Source organism: Lissotriton helveticus, chromosome 6 (genome assembly GCF_964261635.1).
Source record: "Lissotriton helveticus chromosome 6, aLisHel1.1, whole genome shotgun sequence".
Classification (NCBI taxonomy): Eukaryota; Metazoa; Chordata; class Amphibia; order Caudata; family Salamandridae; genus Lissotriton; species Lissotriton helveticus.
In genome coordinates, this window is record NC_136067.1 from 211,321,751 (window position 1) to 211,345,702 (window position 23,952).

At 47.0% G+C, this 23,952-nt stretch overlaps 1 protein-coding gene across 1 annotated transcript in view; it reads left to right on the forward strand.

Moving 5' to 3' along the window:
- The window catches only part of LOC144762430 (methylmalonyl-CoA mutase, mitochondrial-like), a 310,401-nt gene that overhangs the window by 89,161 nt on the left and 197,288 nt on the right, over positions 1 to 23,952 (forward strand). The window contains 1 exon segment of the mRNA XM_078647612.1: positions 18,448 to 18,619. Within this exon segment, the coding sequence (XP_078503738.1) occupies positions 18,448 to 18,619 (172 nt within the window).

The following is a 23,952-nucleotide window of genomic DNA, read 5'->3' on the forward strand; positions in this document are numbered from 1 at the left end:
AGTACACCAGTTTATCCAACCTTGCCAGCCACTTTCCAGCATGACTCACCTCTGAACTTAACCAAATACAATGGTAACATTTATTTAGTGTGTTTTGTATAGCGCACAGCTACCCCAGAGGGGTGTCCCTGCGCTGCTGTAAGTATGTTGGATCTCACTCAGGTGAATTTAGCAGAAGAGGAATGTTTTCAGTGCTTTGCGAAAGGGCAGCGCCTCCTGAATCATCCGAATGGTGATGGGAAGTTTGTTCCATTGAGAGGAGGCACATACCTGAAAGGTTTTTCCCCCAGAGCGGACTTTATTGAATCTGGGGGTGGACAGCAGGTTTTTTGAGCTGGATCGGAGGTGTCTAGCATTGCTGTAAGGGCGAAGAGAGGTATGCAGAGCCCTTTCCCTTGATTGCACGATGTGCCAGGGTGAGGGCTTTGAATTCTGCCCTTTTTTGAACTGGCAGCCAGTGAAGCCTTCGTCGATGTGGCGAGATGTGCTCTCGGAGGGAGATGCCACAGACCAGCCGGACAGCTGCATTCTGGACTGTCTGTAGTCTGTGACAGAGGCCAGAAGCGAGTCCAATATAGAGGCCCTTGGCATAATCTAAGTGGGATGTTATTAATGCCTGGACAATGGTTTTCCTGGTGTTATTAGGGAGGAAATTGATAAATTTTTTGATCATCCTAATTTTTGAGAAGCCGGCAGCAGACACCATCTGGACTTGATTATGAAAGGAGAGGCTAGAATCCCATCTGACCCCCAGGTTTTTTACTGATTCCTTGGGGGAGGGGGGCATGCTCGGGTCGAGTGGCCACCAAAGGTTTGAGTCCAGTGGAGAGGGTTGATGAAAAAAGAGAACCTCGGTTTTTCCAGCATTTAGACAAAGGAAGTTATTGTCCATCCAACGGGCGATGTTACGGAGACAGTTTTTTAATGGATCAAAAGTGGTCTGAGTGGGAGTGTCATAAGAAAATAAAAGCTGAATATCATCAGCATATGAGGTTGCCTTAATTCCTGATTGATCAATGAGCTCAGCCGGGGGGGAAAAATAAACATTAAACAGGAGGGGACTCAGTGAGGAGCCTTGAGGGACTCCCCACTTTAGCGGACGGCTAACAGAGGTGTAGGGGGGGTAAACACCGCTTATGTCCGATTGGATAAAAAAGAGGACAGCCAGTCCAAGGCCTTGCCTTGGATGCCTTTAGACTGAAGGCGATCAAGTAGGACGTGGTGAGAGATGGTGTCGAAAGCTGTCGATAAATCAAGCAGCACCAACACCGCTCTCGAGCCCCCGTCCAGCTTCCATCGTACAGTAGCCATCTCTATCAGGGCTGACTCTGTGCTGTACCCTGGTCGAAACCCGTGTTGTGAATCATGGAATAAACCGTGGGTTTCAAAGAAGCCCGCTAGTGGCTGATGCACTAGTTTTTCAAGAATCTTGGCTGGGGTGGGCAACTTGGAGATGGGCCTATAGTTGGCAGGTTCATCTGGGTCTGCATTGACTTTTTTGATAATAGGAACTAGTTGGGCATGTTTCCAAGCGTCCGGGAATGTGCCTGTCCTGAGGGTGTCGTTCCAAATGCAATTAAGTGTGGGATTAAGAAGAGGGGCCAGCCAGGGGTCGATTGGCGAGCCTGATCTACATTTTAACAGTTCTGCCAGAGAACGATCTAAGGTGATCTCTTCAAAATCTGAGAGAACAGGGGCAGAATCTGAATGATCTACAGGTTTACCATCAGTGCCAGGGCTGCTATTACAAGGGAAAGAATCATGGATGGAGGCGATTTTTTTTTTTTTTTTTTTTTTTTTTTTTTTCCCTCAAAATAGTCGGCGAGACGATTGCAGAGGGACTGTGACACCGGGGATTGCCGTTTGAGGGCCATAGGATCAGTGAAAGTTCGAACTGTCTTAAAGAGTTCCCTGTTGGAGCCTTGTGCTCTATTTATTTTCTCCTCCAGATAGATTATTTTTTGGTCGGTTATCTTCTTCCGGTAATCTTTAAGAGCTGTTTTGTATTTTAATTTACTGTCTGGGGAGTACGAATAGCTCCAACGGCGCTCCAAGCGTTTGCATGCAGATTTACACTTACGGAGTTCGTCGGTGTACCAAGGTGAGGAAGGGGCAGCTCGGAAAGTTTTAATGGGCCTAATAGGGGCGAGAGAGTCAATGGCGGAGGAGATCCAGATGTTAAAATTAGGCAGTCTAGAGTCCAAGTTTGGAGCATCCATAGGGGCAGCCGTAGGAAGATGTGCGGCTAAGCTATCTGGGGAGATCTTACTCCAGTTTTGGCCAACCAATTTGGCCGGAAGCCTGGGTCTGTCTTGATGACATAGGAGAATGGAAAAAGGAATTAAAAAATGGTCTGACCAGATCACTGGGTAAGGTTCACTAATAGAAATGTCCGCCAGGTTAGAGCAGATAAGGTCAAGTGTATGTCCAGCCCTATGGGTAGGGCGGGAGACCAGTTGATTTAATCCGCCATCATTTAAGGTGGAGAGGAAATTAAAGTTGGTAGGGTCGGAAGCATCCTCCACATGGAGGTTAAAATCCCCAAGCAGGGTGAAGTTCGCATAGCGGGAGCTAGCCTGAAAGACAAAGTCCAAGTGAACGGGGAGGAAGGATACCTTGGATTTGGGTGGACGGTAAACAAGTAAGCCTGAGAATGTGATATTTGCGGCAAGTTTGATGCAGAATGGTAATGCTTCGATGGATTCAATTTGAGCATAGGGGAAGAGGAAATGGTCCATTGCGACCTGTAAATTATGGCTACGCCTCCACCATACTTGTGGCTCTGTCTGTTGGCACCCAAGATGTTATAATCAGGGGGGATGGCTAGACATTAAGGCTGGGTTAGATTCATTCCCCAACCAAGTTTCCGTTAGGAAGAGGAGGTCCCACTTGTTGTCCGTCAGGGTTTGAGCTATATCTAAGGAGTGTTTTACTAGTGACCGACAATTGATTAGACCCGCTTTAAGAGTTTAATTTTTGCTGGCAGGCGCGGGTCGAGTAGGTGCCTGTAGGAGAGGGCATTGGTTTGCAGGGTTGCCATCTTCTTGTCCGGCGCAACAGGGCATGCACGGGGAGGAAGAAGTAATAAGGTCTGGTGGCATGTTATGTGAAAAGGCACAGTGTTTGGGCTTTAGCAAGAATAGAGTCTCCCTATCCGTAGGAAATGATGGAAGGGGAGCCAAAGCCAGCAAGGTCAATGGCCGCGGCCGCATCATGGTCGCGGACGGGCGCAGACGGGCAGGACTCTGGCACGACTCCGGCGCAGGTCCGGCGCGTCCGCTGGTCACGTCCGCTGCACGGAGGCATGCCCGTCCCTTTTTATGCTGGCCACTAGAATGCGTGCAAACGTTTCCCCCACCCAAGATGGCCGATACGATTTCTAGCCCGCCTGGCACAGAAAGACCTCCGCGCCTGAGTCGGCTGAAGACTGGCCCGGCTAGCGTGGGAGTGCGGGGATGGGTAATTACAAATTCAGTGCTTATTGGTTCAAGCAGGGGGAGAGGGGAAAACAATGTTAAAGCTTTTTGGTCAAGCGAAGAGTGAAATATCAAGGCTAAGATCGAGCGAGGAACACAGTACAATTTTAAAAGCTTAGTAATTCAAGCAAAGAGTACAATACAATTTTAAAAAGCTTAGTGATTCAAGCAGGCTGTAAAGAATAAAAGCGGAGCAGAACGGCACAGCATACAACATACCTTAGCAAATGTCATTGAATGGCTGTAAATGATAAAGGGGTGGCATTTACATGAAAAAGGCAGAAGATTTACTGGTGTTCCCAGAAATACAGCCTCTTTATTCACTTGCAGGTAAAGATGTTCTTGATAAAATGAGATCACAAACTAACAAAAGAATACAAGTAAAACTCATAAACAGTAATTTGATTTGATTGAAAGTTATTTATAGAGTAAGAACCTAGCACAAAGAATAGTGGAGCACTGAAGCTAGGACCAGGATATGTCGCCAGTATTTGAGGCTACAGAAACATACAGGCATGTTCACAATCTGAAAGGAGGACAGTAAGTATTTGCAGATAAAGAGGAGTTCAGAAGCATGGCATGATTGTGGATTGGAACTTTGGAACTAAAAAAACACTTTAGCACGGGAGGAGGAGGATGCATAGGTAGGTTTGGAGACTTTTACAAATTTGTATCCATGTTGAGCAGGACAGAGATTTAAAGCGAGGATCTTTAAATATTTCCATCCATAATAGAGACAGTCTTTTGGTGTGTACTTCATTTGTCAGGGTTTTGGATTCTCTGCACCACATTGTTGCATAAATCGCAAACATATGTTGACAAATAAGCAGAGACAATCATTACATGAGACCCTGGCTGAAGAATGAACTATTTCAACCTTAAATTTATGGGCTTTCCAAGAAATTATTGTGGAGGCTTCAGACCGCGACTACAGGTTTCCGCCTCAGTGTCCCTTAATTACTGCCGTACAAAAGCGGGTGGTGATGGACGGAACATCTGAACCAATCAAACACTCACACCCAGTCAAAAGATCTGGGTTTGACCCATTACCGTTCTTTAGCCCACTCTGCCACCCCAGTTCAAACATGGCTATATGCAAATCAGTCTGACCCTGTGCCTCATGGGAACAGTCCAGCCCGAACTGCCAAGCCATGCCTTCCCTGGACCGGAAACATAAGTGTGGCAGGGTATGCTCCGCCATTAATGTGGCAGGGTATGCTCAGACGTGAGTCCCTTGCTCTCTTTGCCACTGGATTCAAGCAAGCCGGGCTGAAGACGGCTGTAATGCCAGAAACCGGTCCTCGGAAGCTTGTTTCCGGTCCAGGGAAGGCATGGCTTGGCAGTTCGGGCTGGACTGTTCCCATGAGGCACAGGGTCAGACTGATTTGCATATAGCCATGTCTGAACTGGGGTGGCAGAGTGGGCTAAAGAACGGTGATGGATCAAACCCAGATCTTTTGACTGGGTGTGAGTGTTTGATTGGTTCAGATGCTCCGTCCATCACCACCCCCTTTTGTACCGCTTTGGCCGCCATAAGTGTGGCAGGGTATGCTCAGACGTGAGTCTCTTGCTCACTTTGCCACTGGATTCAAGCAAGCCGGGCTGAAGATGGCTGTAATGCCAGAAACCGGTCCTCGGAAGCTTGTTTACGGTCCAGGGAAGGCATGGCTTGGCAGTTCGGGCTGGACTGTTCCCATGAGGCACAGGGTCAGACTGATTTGCATATAGCCATGTCTGAACTGGGGTGGCAGAGTGGGCTAAAAAACGGTGATGGATCAAACCCAGATCTTTTGACTGGGTGTGAGTGTTTGATTGGTTCAGATGCTCCGTCCATCACCACCCCCTTTTGTAACTTAATTAGTGCCAGCAGACCACATCCCACAACAGACTGATGTGGCTCCTCTAAAGAGTCTGTCTGAATTTCACCCTCATTGTCCTGTTAAATTACAAACTCATCATAACATAGACATGGACTGCTTTCATTCTTTTAGCAATATTTCTGAAGTCTGACAGATTTCCTTAAGTATTTCAAATCGTACCTGGCCACTGCATTACCCATGTCTTCAGGCAATCAACCATGATGATAGTAGATTGCATAAAATACTTCATGGACAAGCTTTGTTCCTGTATACTTCTCAACCAAACCCTTTCATCGTCAGAAAAACCCAAGAAAATATATCAAGAGAAAACGGACAGCAGAAGCATATATTTTCTTCGTATTTAAACCACCATCCACCACTGACCATATCCACCACTTACTAAACTCCCTCCTGCTGTCCACCCCTGCAGTCTCTGCCTCTTCATGTTTTCTAGCCTGCTCACAGGAAGTGCAGATGAAGTCTCCAATCTGAATGACCTAGCCTGTTGGGTCTCTAACTACTGATGAGTCCAATTCCACATTGCAAAATGTTTGCAACATTTCCACTAGCAAGACGTAACCTGATGTAAAGCAGGATCCACTTACATGTTATATGTTAGAAGCGCTCTACCTTCAAATGGGTCCATGTAACTTAAACCTTGTATGAAGGAGAAAATACCCTTCTCGGTGTCAAAAGTCTCTGCCTACCTAGACAAACTCCAGTTCCATCCAATGTCTCCTCCTGCTTCTTTGCCTTATGTCATATATTTAAAATTCAGCGACCTAGTTATTGAAAAATACTCGGCTAATGGATTTAAATGTGCTGCCTCGCATTTTAATGGATGGTTCCTGATGGAGTTGACACAGGAAGAACTGATGGGGAGTTCAGATAATACGGTGGGTCTTCGAATTTGATGGCAATATGTGCATACAAAAGAGGTGCATTTGAGGTGAAATATAAATTGAATAGAGACATATAAAGATAGTTCATTAGATACGCAGGCCCTGTGATGGTTCCATACAATCCTGTAATAAACATGTTCCAGAGATGAATAGCATCCGGAGCACTCTGATCTAGCAGAAGTACAAGGTATTGTGTTCCAAAAGACTTAGACACCTTGGAAAAAGCACTCACTCAGATGCCGTTTACTAATTTTGCAGCGTGAATCTTTCTGGATTCACTATGCTGTGCATTATTCCGCGGTCTTGTGGTTGGGTCCGGATTCGTAGTCTTTTCTTTGTTTTTTTTTTTTTTTTTTTTTCTCTTTGCCCAGGTGGGCGTCGGCGTCACACCCCCTTTGGGTGTATTTCCGGTGACGTCGGCATGCTTCCTGCGGAAGCTCCCACTCTTGGGCGCCATCTTCAGATTCTTTTTTTCCGCGGTCGGGTCTGGATCGTTCCCGTTTGGGCTCCAGACATTTTTGGAGAAAGAAGAAAGAAAATACAGAAAAGACGAGGAGAAGTCATCTGAAGACTCCAGGGGACTTCACCGACGAAAGACAAGCAAAGATAAGGCGTTTTCCATCCAGATCTTCGACGACCGTCGACGAACACGCGACCAGAGAGGCCCTGGACGCTCGAGGATGGACAACACGCCGTTCAAGTTCTGCCGTAACTGCCACCACAAGTACGCGCAGAAGGACCAGCACCCGGTATGCAACCTTTGCCTACCGGTGGACCACGAAAGCGGAGACTGCAACGCCTGTTCCGCCTTCACCCCGAAGACCCTTCGTGTGAGAGAGAGGCAGAGGGTAGCACACGCCGCCCTGCAGGGGAAGGCCCCGACCCCGTCGCTCTACGAGCTGGGGATGTCCTCCGAGGAAGAAGACAACGCTGCCGCCGAAGACGACAGCTACACGGTCGTAGAGACCGATTACACGAAGACTTCTGACAAGGTAGGAGACTCTTCGGCCCCCAAGAACCCGAGAGACTCTGAGTCTCGAAAAATCGAGGGCAAGACCCCGAAAGCGCCGACGCCAAAAAAGGCGGCGTCCGCGACTACTCCCAGGCCCAGCGGATCCTCAGAGAAGGAGTCCCCGGCGCCGAGAGCTGCTGATCAGCAGAAGACGTCGAAAATCGTCCCCGAAAAGGATCGATCGACGAGGGAGAAAGACCCGAAACTGTCGACGACGACCAGAGACCCGATATCCGGTTCGACGTCGAAAACTTCGACTCCGAGAGGCACGGCGACGAGCCATCCGTCGAAGAGAGCGGCGGAACCATCCGACGCGGAACACGCGGCCGAGATGGAAAAGAAAAGAAGGCGCCTCGAGGCAGAAATGGAGAACTTCATGCAGCGGAAAAAAGATTTCGACGCAAGGATGAAGGCCTTCACGATCCCTCACAAGACCAAGCCACCAGTGCTGGAGGCGGTCGAGGAGGAAGAAGAAGAGGTCGCCGAAGTCACCGAGCAAGACCAGGACGTCGAGGTGTTCGACGACCAGGAGGAGTACGAGAATCCCCACGAGAGCTACAGCTATGGGGAGGAAGATGAGGGCAGGACAGACACAGAGTCGGCGCCCTATGACCTTCAGGAGGTAGATTACATCGATGTCGACACCGACAGCCCGGAGGAGGTGGTCGACACCTACCCCTCGAGGCCCTCGCCGCCGGACGACATCGGGGCCTACAACGCGGTGATACAATCTGCCGCAGCAGCTTTCAAGCTCAAGCTCGACGAAGAGAAGCAGAAAGCAGACTTCCTTCTGGAAACATTGCTCCCAACACAAACGAGGAGCCAGTTCCTCCCGATGCTCGAGAGCGTCTTGGCTCAGGGGAAGGAAGCTTTCAGGGAGCCCGCAACATGCAAGGCAGTAACTCCCAGAACTGAGAAGAAGTACAAGCATGCCGCAAAGGACCCGGCCTACATTCAGGGCACGGTCTCCGCAGACTCCATTATCACGGCCACAGCAAGGAGGAGGGCTAACGTACCCACTACCTCGGGCCCGCCACCGGATAAAGAGAGCAAAAGGATGGATCTGGTGGGCAGAAGGATCGAACGGAATGCCGCGACCCACTGGCGCATGGCTAATTCCAACGCCCTGGTAAACAGACACATGTACCAAATCATGGAGGGACTGGGGCAGTTGGTGAAGGACTTGCCCCAGGATGCCAAGCAGAAAGCCGAAAAGCTAATTGAAGAGGGGAAGAATGCTGCAAATTCTTGCCTTAAGACGGCCCTGGATGGGGCAGACACCGCCAGCAGGCTCATGATGATGGGCGTCACGGAAAGGAGACACGCCTGGCTCAGGATATCCGGTTTCAAACCGGAGGTGCAACACAGCATCCTGAACACACCATTCAACGGCAGTACGCTTTTCGGACAAACAGTTGATGAGCAACTCAGCCAACTTAAGAAGGATAACGAAACAGCAAGATCCATGGGAGCATTGCAGTTCAGAGGGAACAAGAGGGGCACCCCGTCACGGAGGCCCGGCGGAAGAGGCGGAAACCAGCCAGGTACATCACACCAGGCTTTCCAGCAAACGCACCAGGCAGACTCGCAGGGTCAGCAGGGCCATCAGAAACAGCCCTGGCAGTACCAACAAAGAGGCCAGTCCTTTCGAGGGAGAAATGGACGGGGACAAAATAGAAGAGGGGGCCAGCAGCCCACCTCCAAGTGACTTCAAAAAAATCCGTGTGCCCACCCACAAAAAAGATCCCAGGGGGCAGCACGTACAGATGGGTCAAGACAAACTAGACACCTACGACCACAGGACACCAGTGGGAGGAAGATTAAGATTCCACCTCCAGGAGTGGAGAGGAATCACATCAGACAAATGGATCCTCAACATTATCCAATTCGGATACTGCATAGAGTTGGAGGCGAGGCCAACAAGCAGAAAACCAAGAAGAAAGCCGCTAGCAAGCAAGCAGCTGCAGTGCCTTCAGGAAGAAGCAAAAGAACTCCTGCAGAAGCAGGCCATAGAAAGGGTACCCTTCAAGGAAAGAAACACAGGAGTATACTCAACATACTTCCTGGTACCAAAAGTAGACGAGACAATGAGGCCCATTCTCGATTTACGGTTCGTGAACAAATTCATAAGAACGCAAAAATTCAAAATGACCTCCCTGCAAGAGGTGCTCCCACAGTTGCAGACCGGGGACTTCATGGTCACTATAGACCTCAAAGACGCATACCTGCACATCCCAATGAACAGGAAGCACAAGCACATGCTCAGGTTCACCGTCGGAGAAAGCCACTACCAGTTCACGACACTGGCCTTCGGTCTAAAATCGGCACCAAGAGTTTTCACAAAGTGCCTCGCAGCAGTCGCAGCGCACCTAAGAAGGCAGGGAATACATGTATACCCTTACCTGGACGACTGGCTGGTGAAAGCAAACTCATACCAGAAATGCAAGCTGCACGCACATACAGTGACCAGCACGCTCATAAACCTGGGGTTCTCCATCCATTGGAAGAAATCATCAATGGAGCCGGAACAAGTGAAGATCTTCCTGGGAGCACAGATCAACACCTTACAGGGCAAGGTGTTCCCCAGCGAGAAGAGGGCGAGGGCGCTGGTGAAGGAAACTCGCCTCTACCGGAAGGGACAAGCTCGGACAGTGAGGACGGCGAGCAAGATCATGGGGATGATGGCATCATGCATCCACCTGGTACCGAATGTACGACTCCACATGAGACCCATTCAAGAATGGCTACAGGAGCAATGGTCACAAGCTACAGGCAGTTGGGAGGATCTAGTGGTTGTAACGCACGCAGTGCAGAAGGAGATGACATGGTGGACCATGGAGAACATAGCAAGGGGAAAGCCTCTAACGCCCCCAACGCCAACAGTGACCATCACCACAGACGCATCCCTGAAGGGATGGGGCGCTCACATGGAGGAGCTCAAGGTGAGGGGACTGTGGACACCGACGGATGCCACAAAGCACATCAATTACTTAGAATTGAAGACAATCTTCCTTGCACTGAAGGCCTTTCAAACAAGACTGTACAAGCACAAGGTATTGATACAAACAGACAACACCACTGCGATGTTCTACATCAACAAGCAGGGGGGCACACAGTCCGCACCGCTTTCAACGCTGGCGCAGGAGATATGGAGATGGGCCATCCCTCTCAAGATAGACCTGCTAGCCATACACCTACCAGGGAAGGACAACATACAAGCCGATTGGCTCAGCAGGCAGACATCGGCATCCCACGAGTGGGAGCTCAATGCTCAGGAGACAAGATACCTGTTCGACAGGTGGGGGACACCATCGGTGGACCTGTTTGCCACACGCCAGAATGCAAAATGCCAAAACTTCGCATCCAGGCAGCCCGAGGAGGGGACACTGGGGAATGCCCTATGGATAGATTGGTCAAGGACATTTGCCTACGCCTTTCCCCCGATACCACTGATGCACAGAGTACTGAGCAAGTGCAGAGCGAGCAACATGACACTGATACTGGTCGCACCGCAGTGGGCGAGGCAGACCTGGTACTCGCAGATCATGGAGATGACACAGTGTGCACCCCACAGATTCAGCAGGAGGAAAGATCTACTGTCCATGCAGAACGGAGAGGTACTGCATCCAGAGCCAGAGAGCATGAGCCTAGTAGCGTGGCTCCTGAGGACATAGAGTTCGCACATTTGAGACTACCAGAAAGCACCCTGAGGGTACTTCGGGAGGCACGAAGGCCCAGCACTCGAAAGTGCTACGTTGCGAAATGGAAAAGATTCACAATATGGTGCAGACAGGAAAGACTCCACAATAAGATGAAGAGGGACTCCACAGTGCTAAGGTACCTGACGCACTTACTGGAGAAGAACCTTAGCTCATTCTCGTTAAGAGTTCACTTGGCAGCGATAGTAGCCTACACAAGGGGAGAAACGTGCAGGAGCTTCTTCACATCACAGGTGGTGAAGAGATTCCTAGAAGGAGCGAAAAGGATCGCACCACCCAAGCGGGTGCCGCCACCTGCATGGAACTTGAACACAGTCCTAACGGAACTCATGAAAGAGCCCTTTGAACCACTTCACAAGGCCTCCCTAAAGATGCTAACTATGAAAACAGCCTTCCTGGTTGCGATAACGTCCTTACGCAGAGTAAGCGAGCTTCAAGCGCTGACGCTACAAGAACCATACATACAAATACACAACGATAGAGTTGTGATGAGGACTGACCCACACTTCATGCCGAAGGTGGTATCCAATTTTCACATGAACCAGTCTATACAGATACCGAGTTTTTTCCAAAAACCCACAACCAGCGCAGAGAGAGCTCTGCACACCCTGGACGCCAGAAGGGCAGTCATGCACTACATTGAAAGGACAAAGGGGCACAGGAAAACGAAACAGTTTTTTGTGTCCTTCGCAAACAGCTTCATGGGCAAAGCAGTAACCAAAAGGACCATTGCACGATGGATCGCACAAACAATCCAACTCTGCCACAAACGGGCAGGACAGGAACTGGCTGAGGGGACACGTGCCCACTCCACCAGGAAGAAGGGCGCTACAATAGCCTTCCTGGCTAACACACCCATAGAGGACATATGCCTGGCGGCAACATGGGCTTCGGTGCACACGTTCACGAAGCACTACTGTGTGGACATACAAATGAACAAGGAAGCTCAAGTGGGACAGAAGGTGCTACAGCACATATTCAACACCCAACGCTCATCTTCCACCCAGCCGCCACAGAGATGAGAAACCGCTACAAAATCTATGCACAGCATAGTGAATCCAGAAAGATTCACGCTGCAAAACGAATAGTTTTCTTACCTGTCGGTGTAGTTTTGCAGCTTGAAGATCTTTCTGGATTCACTAGCGAACCCACCCGCCTCCGCCAGAAAGATGAGGCTGGAGAGAGAAGAGGTGGTTAACTAAAGAATAGACTTTGAAAATACAAAGCGGTAAATACAAACTAAGAAGAACATTGCCATTACTTCGGAAACGAAAGAAACACGGAAAAAAAGAACCCGAAGATGGCGCCCAAGAGTGGGAGCTTCCGCAGGAAGCATGCCGACGTCACCGGAAATACACCCAAAGGGGGTGTGACGCCGACGCCCACCTGGGCAAAGAGAAAAAAAAAAAAAAAAAAAACAAAGAAAAGACTACGAATCCGGACCCAACCACAAGACCGCGGAATAATGCACAGCATAGTGAATCCAGAAAGATCTTCAAGCTGCAAAACTACACCGACAGGTAAGAAAACTATTCGTTCCAGTACATTAACCGAGACCTTGAAAATCTGCGTTAGAGATTGCGTGCTATTCATGCCTTTATATGCTGCACCAATCACCCTGTTTGATGAAGTAAGTTTTCACCAGGGCATGAGGTTGTTGATTATGAAAAAACATAGGATCAGTGATTGTTAATAAGAAGTTGTCTGAAGGCATTCCCTCCTACCCTTGCTTCCCTGGATATCCGCCTAGGCTTTCGTCAAGACAGTGGTTCTTCACCTGTGGTCCTGGGACCCCTTTGGGTCCAGGAGGCCTACCCAGGGTGTCCATGGCTGTATTACAAAATCAAATAGTAAAATTAATAGATTGAAATGATTGAAGTAGATAAATAAAGAACCATTGAAAATGTAAAATCCTTGTCTATATTTGATTGTGAATTAAGCAAAATATTCAATAGTTGAGCCTTTGTTTTGTATATGCTTGTTTTTGTATTGTTATGTATTGCTTTGAGGTTCATATCATAAACATTGCTTATCCCGGGGATCCCTGGCTTCCACTATTGACTCAGTGGGGGTCCCCAGATTCCAGGAATCGGTCAGTGGGGGTCCACAGAAGTCAAAAGGTTAAGAACCAGTGGTGTGATGGACATAGATCATAACTTAATTTATGTTATGTTTTTGTAGCGGTGGAGAAAACAAATGAATGATATATTACTATGTCCTAGATATAAGCTGCATTTGTCTCAATGCTTTTATTGCGTTTTAGGTGAGATGCAAAGTGGGGGCTATGGCATTAAAAAAGATATCGCCTAAACTCTCCACTTTTTTATGCTATTCACCTAACCACCTTACCCACATTCAGAATCACCCTGTGTAGAAAGTTGGGTTACTGGCTGAGGGGGGCAAACCCCTACTCAAGCAGCAACAACAGTTCTTGTCAGCGTGAAACACAAACAAACCCCAAATTAACCTGTGCTTAATCCTCTGAATGCTTGGTACAAAAGCAGTCCGTCTTAACTCAGCAATACTGTGTCAAGTATTTATGCAGCACGTCAAATAGTAATAAAGTGAAAACACAACAGAAGAAAAATACCGCAAACATTTAGAAAAATAGAGTAAAATGTAATAAATTATGTGCAAAACAGCAAAAATCCAATTAGTAGAACCGGAGATATGGAATTTTAAAGGCTTGGTGAAAATCAAGCGCCAAGGAGCAAAAAGCGCTGGCTGCAGCTATTTGGTTGCAGTAGATCGGGTCCAGGTCACAGGTTCAGGCCGTCGTGATGGAGCATGAGCCAAGACTTCGTTTAGTCTACTGAGAAGTACCTTGTGGGCTTCGTATTGGGATGCGCCTTACGTCGATAAGCACATGCCTGCATGGAGGGGCCATCGAGATGCATCGCGCAGCAGAAGAGTCTATGACTGCAAACGAAGAGCTACAATACAAGGGCCAGCATCGTTGTTGTGGAAGCCTGATGGGGCTTGTGGAGACTTGCACTGCGATGCGTTAGAGCAGGGGACGAGAGGCACCGCGCTGGGCCTGTCGTAAAGGTCTGTGTCAGCATCGTAGAAGCCGCCGGTGCTTGCTAAGGCTTGCAATGAGATGCGTCCGCATCTAAGACAAACTGCAACGTGCTAGGCTGTGTTGCACTGCATCGAGGTGTGTGCAGGTGTGTTGATGTCAAAGTAGCTTGTTACGTCCCTATGGTTCCAACATGGGTCCAGCTAACTGACCCTTGGAGATTTACTGGAGTTCTGGGTCCACACAGGCAAAATGGATTCTGCATGGTAGCTTACTGCAACAGAAGAGTCCTGGTGCAGCAACAGCAGGCCTCGGCACCAAAGCAGTCCTTGGTCAGCAAGGAGTTCAGCAAGGCAGACTTCACAGCTGGACAGTCCATTTTTAGGTCTCGGACTAGGCAGCGCGTGCTCTGTCTCGTCAGAGGGATGCTGTATACACAATAGTGGGGGAAGCTCCGCCCACTTTCCGCCTATCTTTGTGATTGGCCGCAATCGTAAATGCTGCATGCTGATTGGTTTTTTGTAAACTGAATCCTGCCTCATGACGTCCATGTCGTCATTATTGTCCTTCCACAGCTATCAGCCCCTTTACCTTTTAAACTGTTTAGTTTCCCTGCCTCCTCCCGTTCCCTTCCGCAGTCCGTGACTTCTCAAGCCAGCAGCACCCACCACCCCCTCCTGTTCGTGCCTTTTTTAACGCGGCGCATTTCCGTTTAAAACGCAATAGGGCTCGCGTAAATACGAGTCCTATTGCATTTTAAATGCTTGTTTGGTGTGGGATTGGTGGGTGAATTAGCACTCATTTTTCGTTGCAGTGCATGCGCTGCTTGTTTCTCTCATGCACGCGCAGGCACTAGCAGATGCTACTCAGTTGTAAACATGAGTGCTGTCTGCGGCCGCCCACACGCTCGTAAACTCTGGGAATTGGAGCTGTGGTGTGCGACTCATGCTGGGAGTGCGCCTGAGTGAGGGTTCCTGGAGCAGGGAGGGGTGCTGGAGGATCTGTCCATTGGTGCATGGACAGGGAGAGGTTCTGGTTGCCCCAGTGCCTGGATTGGGTCCGGTGTCTCCACAGCGTATTCAGACCGAGCACCAGCGCTCCCTCAGCAGAGGAGCTGCTCAGACGGGCCCTGTCTTTTTGCTTGAATGCCAAGTATTCCCGACGGTTGCAGGCGGCCCTGGGGGCGTCAGGGGGACTGCAGGGTTCTCCAAAAAAGGAGAGTAAATAAGGAGAGTGACCAAGGCTTTGGGACAACTTTGTTTTCTTTCTGTTTTCACATTCATCCTTTCTGTCCCGTCTCTCCTGCCTTCACACTAAATGCCCCCTCCTCTGATGCTCTTCTTTCTCCTTTAGTGCGCCCTTCTCTTCAGCAATGGCCAGTCTAGCGTCACCCGCTCTTCCGTTCACCCTTGATGCCCCTTCTCTCGTGCATTCACTGTTCATGCACCCTCCTCTGTGGCCCTTCTTTCTCTTCCGTTGATGCTTGCTGCCCCTCCTCGGATGCATTTACTATTAGTGTACCCGCTTCTACAGCCCTTGCGCCCATTCCATTCTCTCGTCTCTCATGCATTCACTATTCTTGCGCCTTCATCTGGAGCCCTTTGTTCTATTACACCCACACTTGATGTCCTCTCCTCTTGTGCATTCACTATTCATGCACCCTCCTCTGTGGCCCTTCTTTTTCTTCCGTTGACACTTGATGCCCCATCTCTGATGCATTAATGTACCCTCTTCTATAGCCCTTGGCTCCCTTGGTCTCCTCGTCTCTTTCGCATTCACTATTAATGCACCCTCCTATGTGGCCCTTCTTTCTCTTCTTGCACCGATCCCGTCAGGTGGACATGGCCGGGCTGCTGCGGGAGTGCTGATTACTGACATCAATTTGAGCCCGATCTTCGCCGCAGCATGCAGACAAAGGATTATTTGTCTGCAATCTGAGAGATTACCGGATGGCTAACTAAAAGTATCTTGTCACGGAGACCATGAGCGTGAGACAGCAAGTGTGACAAGTTTGGATGCTAACTATATTTAATCAGCATTAAGGTATTGCTTGTCATTATGAGCTTTGTCTAATGGGGTTACTGGACGCTTTTGTAAGTCTGTTTCCTTTTTATCATATACTTAACTTTCAAAAGCGCAATTGGGGGCAGGCAGCGCATAAGGTGCTGCATAGCTCAACACATATAAGGTCCCAAATCCGAGACCGTTTGCATTGCAAATGCTTGTTCTGACAGCGGCCACAGGTCTAGAAGTGGTCTTAAGAGTTGGGTCTGAGGGTCTAATATTTATACCTAGTGCGATCTTTGAAGTAAGAGAAGCTTCTAGAGTTTTCTACCCCCAGAGGTGCTTGAAATTTCCTGCCTCCCTGCCCTGGCCCCAGCTTGTCTGGAGACACAATAGACTAGTGTCAAACCCTTAGTGAGTCTGTTGAGGCAGAGGCTTTGTAATGTGCAGGTGTGGTAGGTGACTGCTCTGCTCTTCTATGAAGTCGGAGACAGCTCATCCTGCCCAAACATATCCCCCCTTTGTCTCACTGTCTGGGAGCAATGCACAAAGGCCAGCACCTAGCCATGTGACTCAGGCTACAGACACCAAATGGTTGGAACAAAAAAATATAAACTTTCTAAAAGTGGCATTTTCACAATTCGGACCTAAAATCCGACTTTACCATTAGAGAGGGTTTTAAATTACAATTCTTTAGACACCAAACGTTATTCCCACTTGCTCCCAATAGTAAGTTATCACTTATTAAATGCAATAAGGTAACCCAATGTTCTCCTGTGGGAGATATAGGCCTTGCAGTAGTGAAAGAAAAATGTAGGAGTTTTTTGCTTAAAGGACATGTAAAACTTAGAAGTACGTCCAACATTTTAAATCGACTGTACTCTGTCCTGTGGCCTGTTTAGGACCTACCCTAGGGGTGATTTTATATGTACTTAAAAGGGAGGTTTAGGCCTGGAAAAAGTTTATCCTGCTAGGTCGAAATGGCAGGTTAAAACTACACTCACAGGCCTGAGACATGTTTTAAAGGACTACTTAAGTGGGTGGCATAATCAGTGCTGCAGAGCTTTAATCTACAGGCCTTGAATACATGTTGTACTGCTTTACTAGGGACTTACAAGTAAATTAAATGTACCAGTTGATTGTAAGCCAATTTCACTATGCTTAATGAAGAGAGCTCACGCACTTGAGCACTAGTTAACAGTGGTAAAGGGCACAGAGTCCTAAAAGCCAACTAAAACAGGCTCGGAAAACAGAAAGGTGAAGGCAAAATGTTTGGGAATGAAGCTGCAGAGAGGGCCAAGCCCAACACCCTGACTCGTTTGCACCAAACTAAGGTGCTCCTACACACTGAAAAACACCATACAAAAAGCAATGCAGTCTGAACCACCTTTTTCAAAGACTGTCACCTATACAATTAAACACTCTTGCTCCTAAGTTTTTAATTTGTGTTTGAACACTTCAAGCAGACTGTTCTCACCGCCTCAAAATATCCTCTTTAGCAAGCTGGCATCCAATTAACGGCACGCCCTGGATCGTAAAGAACCTTGAAACTTATTGGGCAACCAGTTAATACAACTCCTAAAGCGTCAATTCTTTAGCATTTGGCTGTCAATTCCCATCATGGTACCGCTGTCTCTCATCACAGCATTTCATCAGTTATACTTGCTACACACAATCAGATAAAGCACTCTCTACTCTTGTGATCAAGATCATGCTATGTAAATACAGCACATAAAGCACACATGCTCACTTTCCTCGGACACTTCAATGCCATCATTTACCGCTCCCTGATTGAATCCGCAGAGGCCCCATACTTAATGGATTCTGCGGTTGTTAATGTATTCAGTCATATGTCACCTCCTCCAAGGGTCACTCCTGTCTCTTATACTGTTCAGACTACCCAGGTTACTCCCTCACCACATCAGGCATTTTGCTGTAATCCACAACTACTCATCAAACCGACGACATCAACATTGTATGTAAAAAAAGGACCATTTGGCAAACAACTGGAAAGCCTGGAAGTCAATGAGGAGTGGTAGGACAAAAGGGAGTAGAAATGATTTGGAGTGTGGCAAAGGTACAGAAGGTAAAGGAGGCAAGCAAAGCAGATACTCATATATTTATTTGTAACTGAAGAAACGGCTCCTTCAACTACTCCTTGTTCTCAGCCCTTCACCAGCAACTAACAACTGAAATCCAACCCAAAATCATTCTATATGTGGTTATGACCCCAAACATTCTAATACATCGCTACATTCTGTTCATCACTACAGTGACTTTTACACCTGACCAGGTTCAATCTAAAGAAACACGTGTTTATTAATAATAATTCTAATAGTGTTGTGATTATTGTTGTTGTAGTTATTATTAGTTTATTATTATTATTATTATGTTTGCATTATAGTAGTTTATCATCTAGTGACCGAATAAGGTTTTCATTGCTGTTTTGATTACAGACTGTCTTTCTTCTGGGGAATTGGTATGAACTTCTACATGGAAATAGCAAAGATGAGAGCAGGGCGACGTCTTTGGGCCCATTTAATTGAGAAGAACTTTCAACCAAAGGACTCCAAATCTCTTTTACTTAGAGCTCATTGCCAGACTTCTGGCTGGTCGCTCACAGAACAGGTTAGAGTTAAAAAGTTTTTACTACAACAAAGCTCTTTTGAAATGCAAATTGTTCTGATATCTGTTTTGAAGCTGTGTCTCTGATAGTTCCATTCCTAGCGGTTTTAAACAGCATGACCTTTTAGACTGTACAGGACAATGTGCCTGTAATGTTTGTCTGTATCTCTTACACCCTTGCCCCACATTCCATGCACCTACTGAGTGCCTTACTCATCTCCTCTCCCCCCTCTGTTTCCCATTCACCCCTCCCTTTCTCCCACCCCTCACTCTTCCCCCTCTCACTGCCTCGCTTACTCTCCCTCTCTCTGACTCTCCTCACTCTCTAGCTCCCTAACGCCTCCTTATATTCACAGAGTGCTAGGTCTACTGGAATCCAGCTTTGTAAAGTGGTCACCTATTGCCTAAGAATGCATAATTCTCCCGTTCCTAGCAAGAACCCATGTATTCATTTTTAGTTTTAAATTCCACAGCTGCAACGTAGGGCTGGGTGCAGCACTTCCCACCCTTGATGAAGATGTTTTTTTCACAATGCACCTGTGTCACATATTACAGTGCTGTGTCCCACACCTTGGCTGAGGGAGAAAATGCGGAACAATACTGGCTTCTAATAAAAGCTTCTAAGCGCAGATTCCTCAAACTTGATCTGGAAACTTTTGTAGCAATTCCCATGCATGTGAACAGGTGACCATCATGCAGCTCCTCGTCAGATCTGTCCCAGATGTGATGTTGGGGTATAAATACATATCTTTTGGATTTTCTCCCTTAATATCTTTGCACCTGTTTGACGCATGTCTGCCAAACGTTTCAGACCTGTCGCACCCGTTTCCTTGTCAGAGGACCGAAAGTTATGCAAGGTTTGGTCAAGGGGTGCAAAGAAAAAAAGGGGGGTTCCCAAAACAGGCTTGAAATTCAATGGATTTTACATCGACTTTTATATCTCGCGTAGAGCAAAAATGGCCAGTCGTATTTTGCTGAAATTTGACAGCATTACATATTAGGGTGCACAGGTGACTCTTTTAGGTACTGCAGGTAAGTAGAGTAAGTATTTTTTAAGTTATACACTTTTTCAACTTAATGATATCTTGTAGCACAATACTACTAAAAGTAGCAAAGAACGCCCAAAAAATAAACTAGACTACATATTTAAAGTTTCAGATTTACTATATGAGCAACTGGAAGACCCATTTATGGTCACATGCTAATGGAATCCTATAAACAAATACATAACGATTAGAATACATCTTAATCCACATATGCTTTCTATGCATGGTCTCTGGCTGACAAATTAAGTGGTCTAACAAGCCAAACAAAAACCATCTTTCTCATGCACCCCTGTGCAACAAAATGAAACATTGCCCTAGCAGTGAGCCACACAAACTATTATTGGGAGGATATGATCATTGACCAGTAGGAAAAAAATATTATTTACATTTTGATAACAATAACAATGATTGCCTTTCAGTCACTTTGGCCTTCATATGTAGCCGAAACCTACTGAAAATAGCAAGGAAACCCAAAGAATAAACAACTGCATTTATAAAAATTCAGATTTACTTTGTGACTAGCTGAAAGACCCATATATGATCACATGGTAATGGAAACTGGTTCAACTGGGGTTCCTGGTTGTCAGAGTATGCAACCTGTGCAAGCAGAAACCACCAAAGAGGCAATGTGTAAAATATTTGTGCAACACACACAGTAACTTAATGAAAACACAACAAAAATACTCAACACGGTTAAAAAAATAGATTATATTCGTATGAGAAAAAAAGATCAAAATGACAAAAAAGTAGAACATGAGTTATGAATTTTTAAAGAATACATCAGAAGTAGTTACTTGAGGTTACCCTTGACTGGGGTAAATCCAAAGTTCAGGCTGACAGAGATGGGGGGCAGGCCGGCTACACAAATCATGCAGGTCCTACTGAGAAAGTACCTTGGATGGAGCAAGCATCGACGTCGAAGTCTCGATGCGTTGGTTCCAATCCGCTCAGGCAATGACTGGTTTGTCAACGAACCCCTTTACGATACAGACGCTGGATCATCTTCGAGCAACACTGTCCTTCACCGTCGAGCCACGCAGTCTGTCGAAGCGATAACGTCGATCTGCTCATGCGTCGGCGTCGAAGGGCAATGCTTTGATTCCAATTGGAGCATAGTCATCACTGCGTCGCTTTTGATGGTTCTGAGCAGCAGAAGTCCCCTTTGAAGGGCCCAGGGCTGGATTGGCACCACTTGGCAGGACAGGACTCGCAGATGGCAGAATCCAGGTGCTGTTCAAGGAAGTCTTTGATGGCTCTGAGACTTCAGAACAGGGGGCGATCCAGCAAGCCCTTGGAGTCGCTCTGGGTGCAAGTGAGATGGGCCCCGTCCTTGTCCTCAGCAGGGCAGAGATCAGCAGGCAGCAGGGCAGCAAAGCAGAAAAACAGTTCTTCCAGAGCAGCAGTCAAGCAGAGTGGCAATCCTTGTAGCACAGCAGTCTTTATTCCTGCCAGAGTTCTTCACAGGTCCAGAGGCCCAGTAGTTACACCCAGGTGTGCCTTTGAAGTAGGGGTGGCTTCAAAGCAGGCCCTTGTAGTGCACAGGTCCCCCTTCTTTCCTGTCCAGGCTATCAGTAGGGGTTAATCAGCCCTTTGTTTGGGAAACAGGACCCAGGCCTTTTCGGCTCCCCCTCTCTCATTCTGCCCAGGAAGAGCTATCAGAATGCAGATGAGTTCTCTGTCACACCCACCCTTCCTGTGTTTGTGGCTGTTAATAGGGAATGTACAAAGCGCCACACTTGTATTGGAGACAGGCTGTGAAGCACACAGAGCAGTAAGAACAGAGAAATGTCTACTTTCGAAAAGTGGTATTTCTAAAATAATAATCCAACTTTGCAATTAAAGAGGATTTATCAATACCTTTCCAAAGATAAGAAACCTGATGCAGTTACCCCTTTCTAATCAGAAGTTACAGCTTAAAAATGTGTTAAAAAATTCCCATTGCTAGTCCGACAAGAGTAGGCCTCGCATTAGTGAAAAAATAAATGTAGCGGTTTGTCACTTCTAGGACATGTAAAATTAAAAGTACATATCCTGCCTTTTACTTCTGCAACACCCTGCCGTCAGGGCGACCTACGGCCTACCTTAGGGGTGACCTATGTGTAATAAAAGGGGAGTTTACGGCTTGGCAAGTCAAAGTGGCAGTAAACTGCACACACAGGTCCTGCAATGGCAGGCCTGAGACGGGTTTGAAAGGCTACTTGTGTGTGTGGAATAGTCAGTACTACAAGCCCACTAGCAGCATTTAGGTTACAGGCCTTGGGTATGTGGTATACCACTTTACAATGGACTTATAAGTAAACTAAATATGCCAGTGGGTATACACCAATGCCACCATGTTTTGAGGCGAAGTACATGCACTTTAGCACTGGACAAGTGGTAAAGTGCTCAGAGTCCTAAGGCCAAGAAAAAGATAAAGCAAAAAGGAGGTTAGCAGGCAAAAAGTATGACGGAAGCCCACCCTAAGGATGCCGGGTCTAACAGAAAACTATAAACAAAAACATAACAAATAGAATACATCTTAATCTACATTCGTTTTCTTTGCATGCTCTCTGGCTCACAAAATAAAACTGTGCCCAACAAGCCAAACAAAAATCATCTTCCTTATGTACTCCTGTGCAACAAAATGGAAAAGTGACCTAGCAGTGAGCTGCACAAACTACTATTTGGAGGACATGATAATTGGCCATTAGGCAAAAATAATATCAAGTTAATCACTACATGAACAACTCAAGGGCACATTTATGGTCAAATGACTATGTAACCAATAAACTAAAAAAGCTCTGACAAGTACCCATTAAGAGCTCACACAATGCCTGATGATGGTCCTGAAAGTCATTGGACAGGGAACCGAAATATTAACTTTGTATGTCTTTTTCATGTTGTTTTTGTAGATTGCTATGTTATACTGGCGTTATTTTCAATATTTTATTTCTTTTTGTGATTCGTTCAGTATTTATATATGCTTGTTTACATTATGGGATTTTCATTGGGACTTTTGTTGGTCTGTAGCTCCTTCCCCACTGTTTCAGTATTTCAGTGAAATATAAACTCACCGAGGAATTTGTTCCACAAACTGGTTAGATCTCTGGAACCCTACCTAGACACAATCCAGATCCCCCAGGACAGGATGGTATACATTCAATTCAGGCTTGGTACCCTTCCAATGAGTGAGGTTACAGCTAAGTGGCATCTTAACTCTCCCAGTCCTAGCACTTGCCCTGGTTGTAATGCCCCGGTGGAGTCTGTTGCCCAGGTGTTGTTTGCATGCCCTGCTTATGTGTGGACCAGGGATAAATGTCTCAAACCGATTTGCCGACCATTGGGCACATGAAACCACTGGGATGCACTCCGCATATTGAAGTCTGATACCAGGCCCCCCTTTGTTTGTGATATAGCCAAGTTTCTAAGCCACACAGGGAGTATCAGAAGGAAGGCACTGATGAGAGCACCTCCATAATGGCCGGGTTGACCCCTAGTCTAAGTAGCTTTTTTTGGGTCTTCGTGATTAAACTTAGGCTACCCTCACATGCACTAGTTGTTGCACAAGTACTTTATTGTAGATTGATTGCATAACCTGATTGTGTGGGGAGAACCCTAAGGGTAAACCTGTAACATTCTCTGTTTGATGCTGTAATTATTGTTTTAACTAGTTTTTATATTTTCATTAGTTTTAATTCAAAAATCCTATGAAATGTATGTAATGTATAGATACTTGTTAAGCGCAGCTGTCACCCAAAGGGTATCCTGACGCTGAGACCATATCAATCCATCAGATGAAATACACTACATTGCTCTTGAAAGAGGTGAGTCTTAAGGTCCCTCTTGAAAGAAAACAGATCTTGTCTGCTCCTCAGCGCCAGAGGTAGAGTGTTCCATAACGTGGCGGCCGTGAAGCTGAAGGCACTGCCGCCCATCCTCACTCTGTTAATCCTGGGAACTGTCACCAGGAACGCTGAGGAGGATCTCAAAGGTCTGGCAGCTTGATACCAGGAGAAGAGGTTTTGGAGCGGCATTGGTCCCAGTCCGTGCAGGGCCCTAAAGACAAGGCATAGAGCCTTAAAGGCAATCTGCTGGTGGACAGGTAGCCAATGAAGGTCAGCTAATGCTGCAGATGAAGATGCAGATCGTGGGCGAGAGAGCCAATTTGGCTGCCATATTTTGAATCCTCTGTAGCTTAAAAATCAGAGTCTTAGGAGCTCCCAGAAGCAGTGCGTTGCAGTAGTCTAACCTACTGAGAATGGAACTACGCACCACTTCTGCTCTGGCTCCCTAGGGAAGTAACGGCAAGAT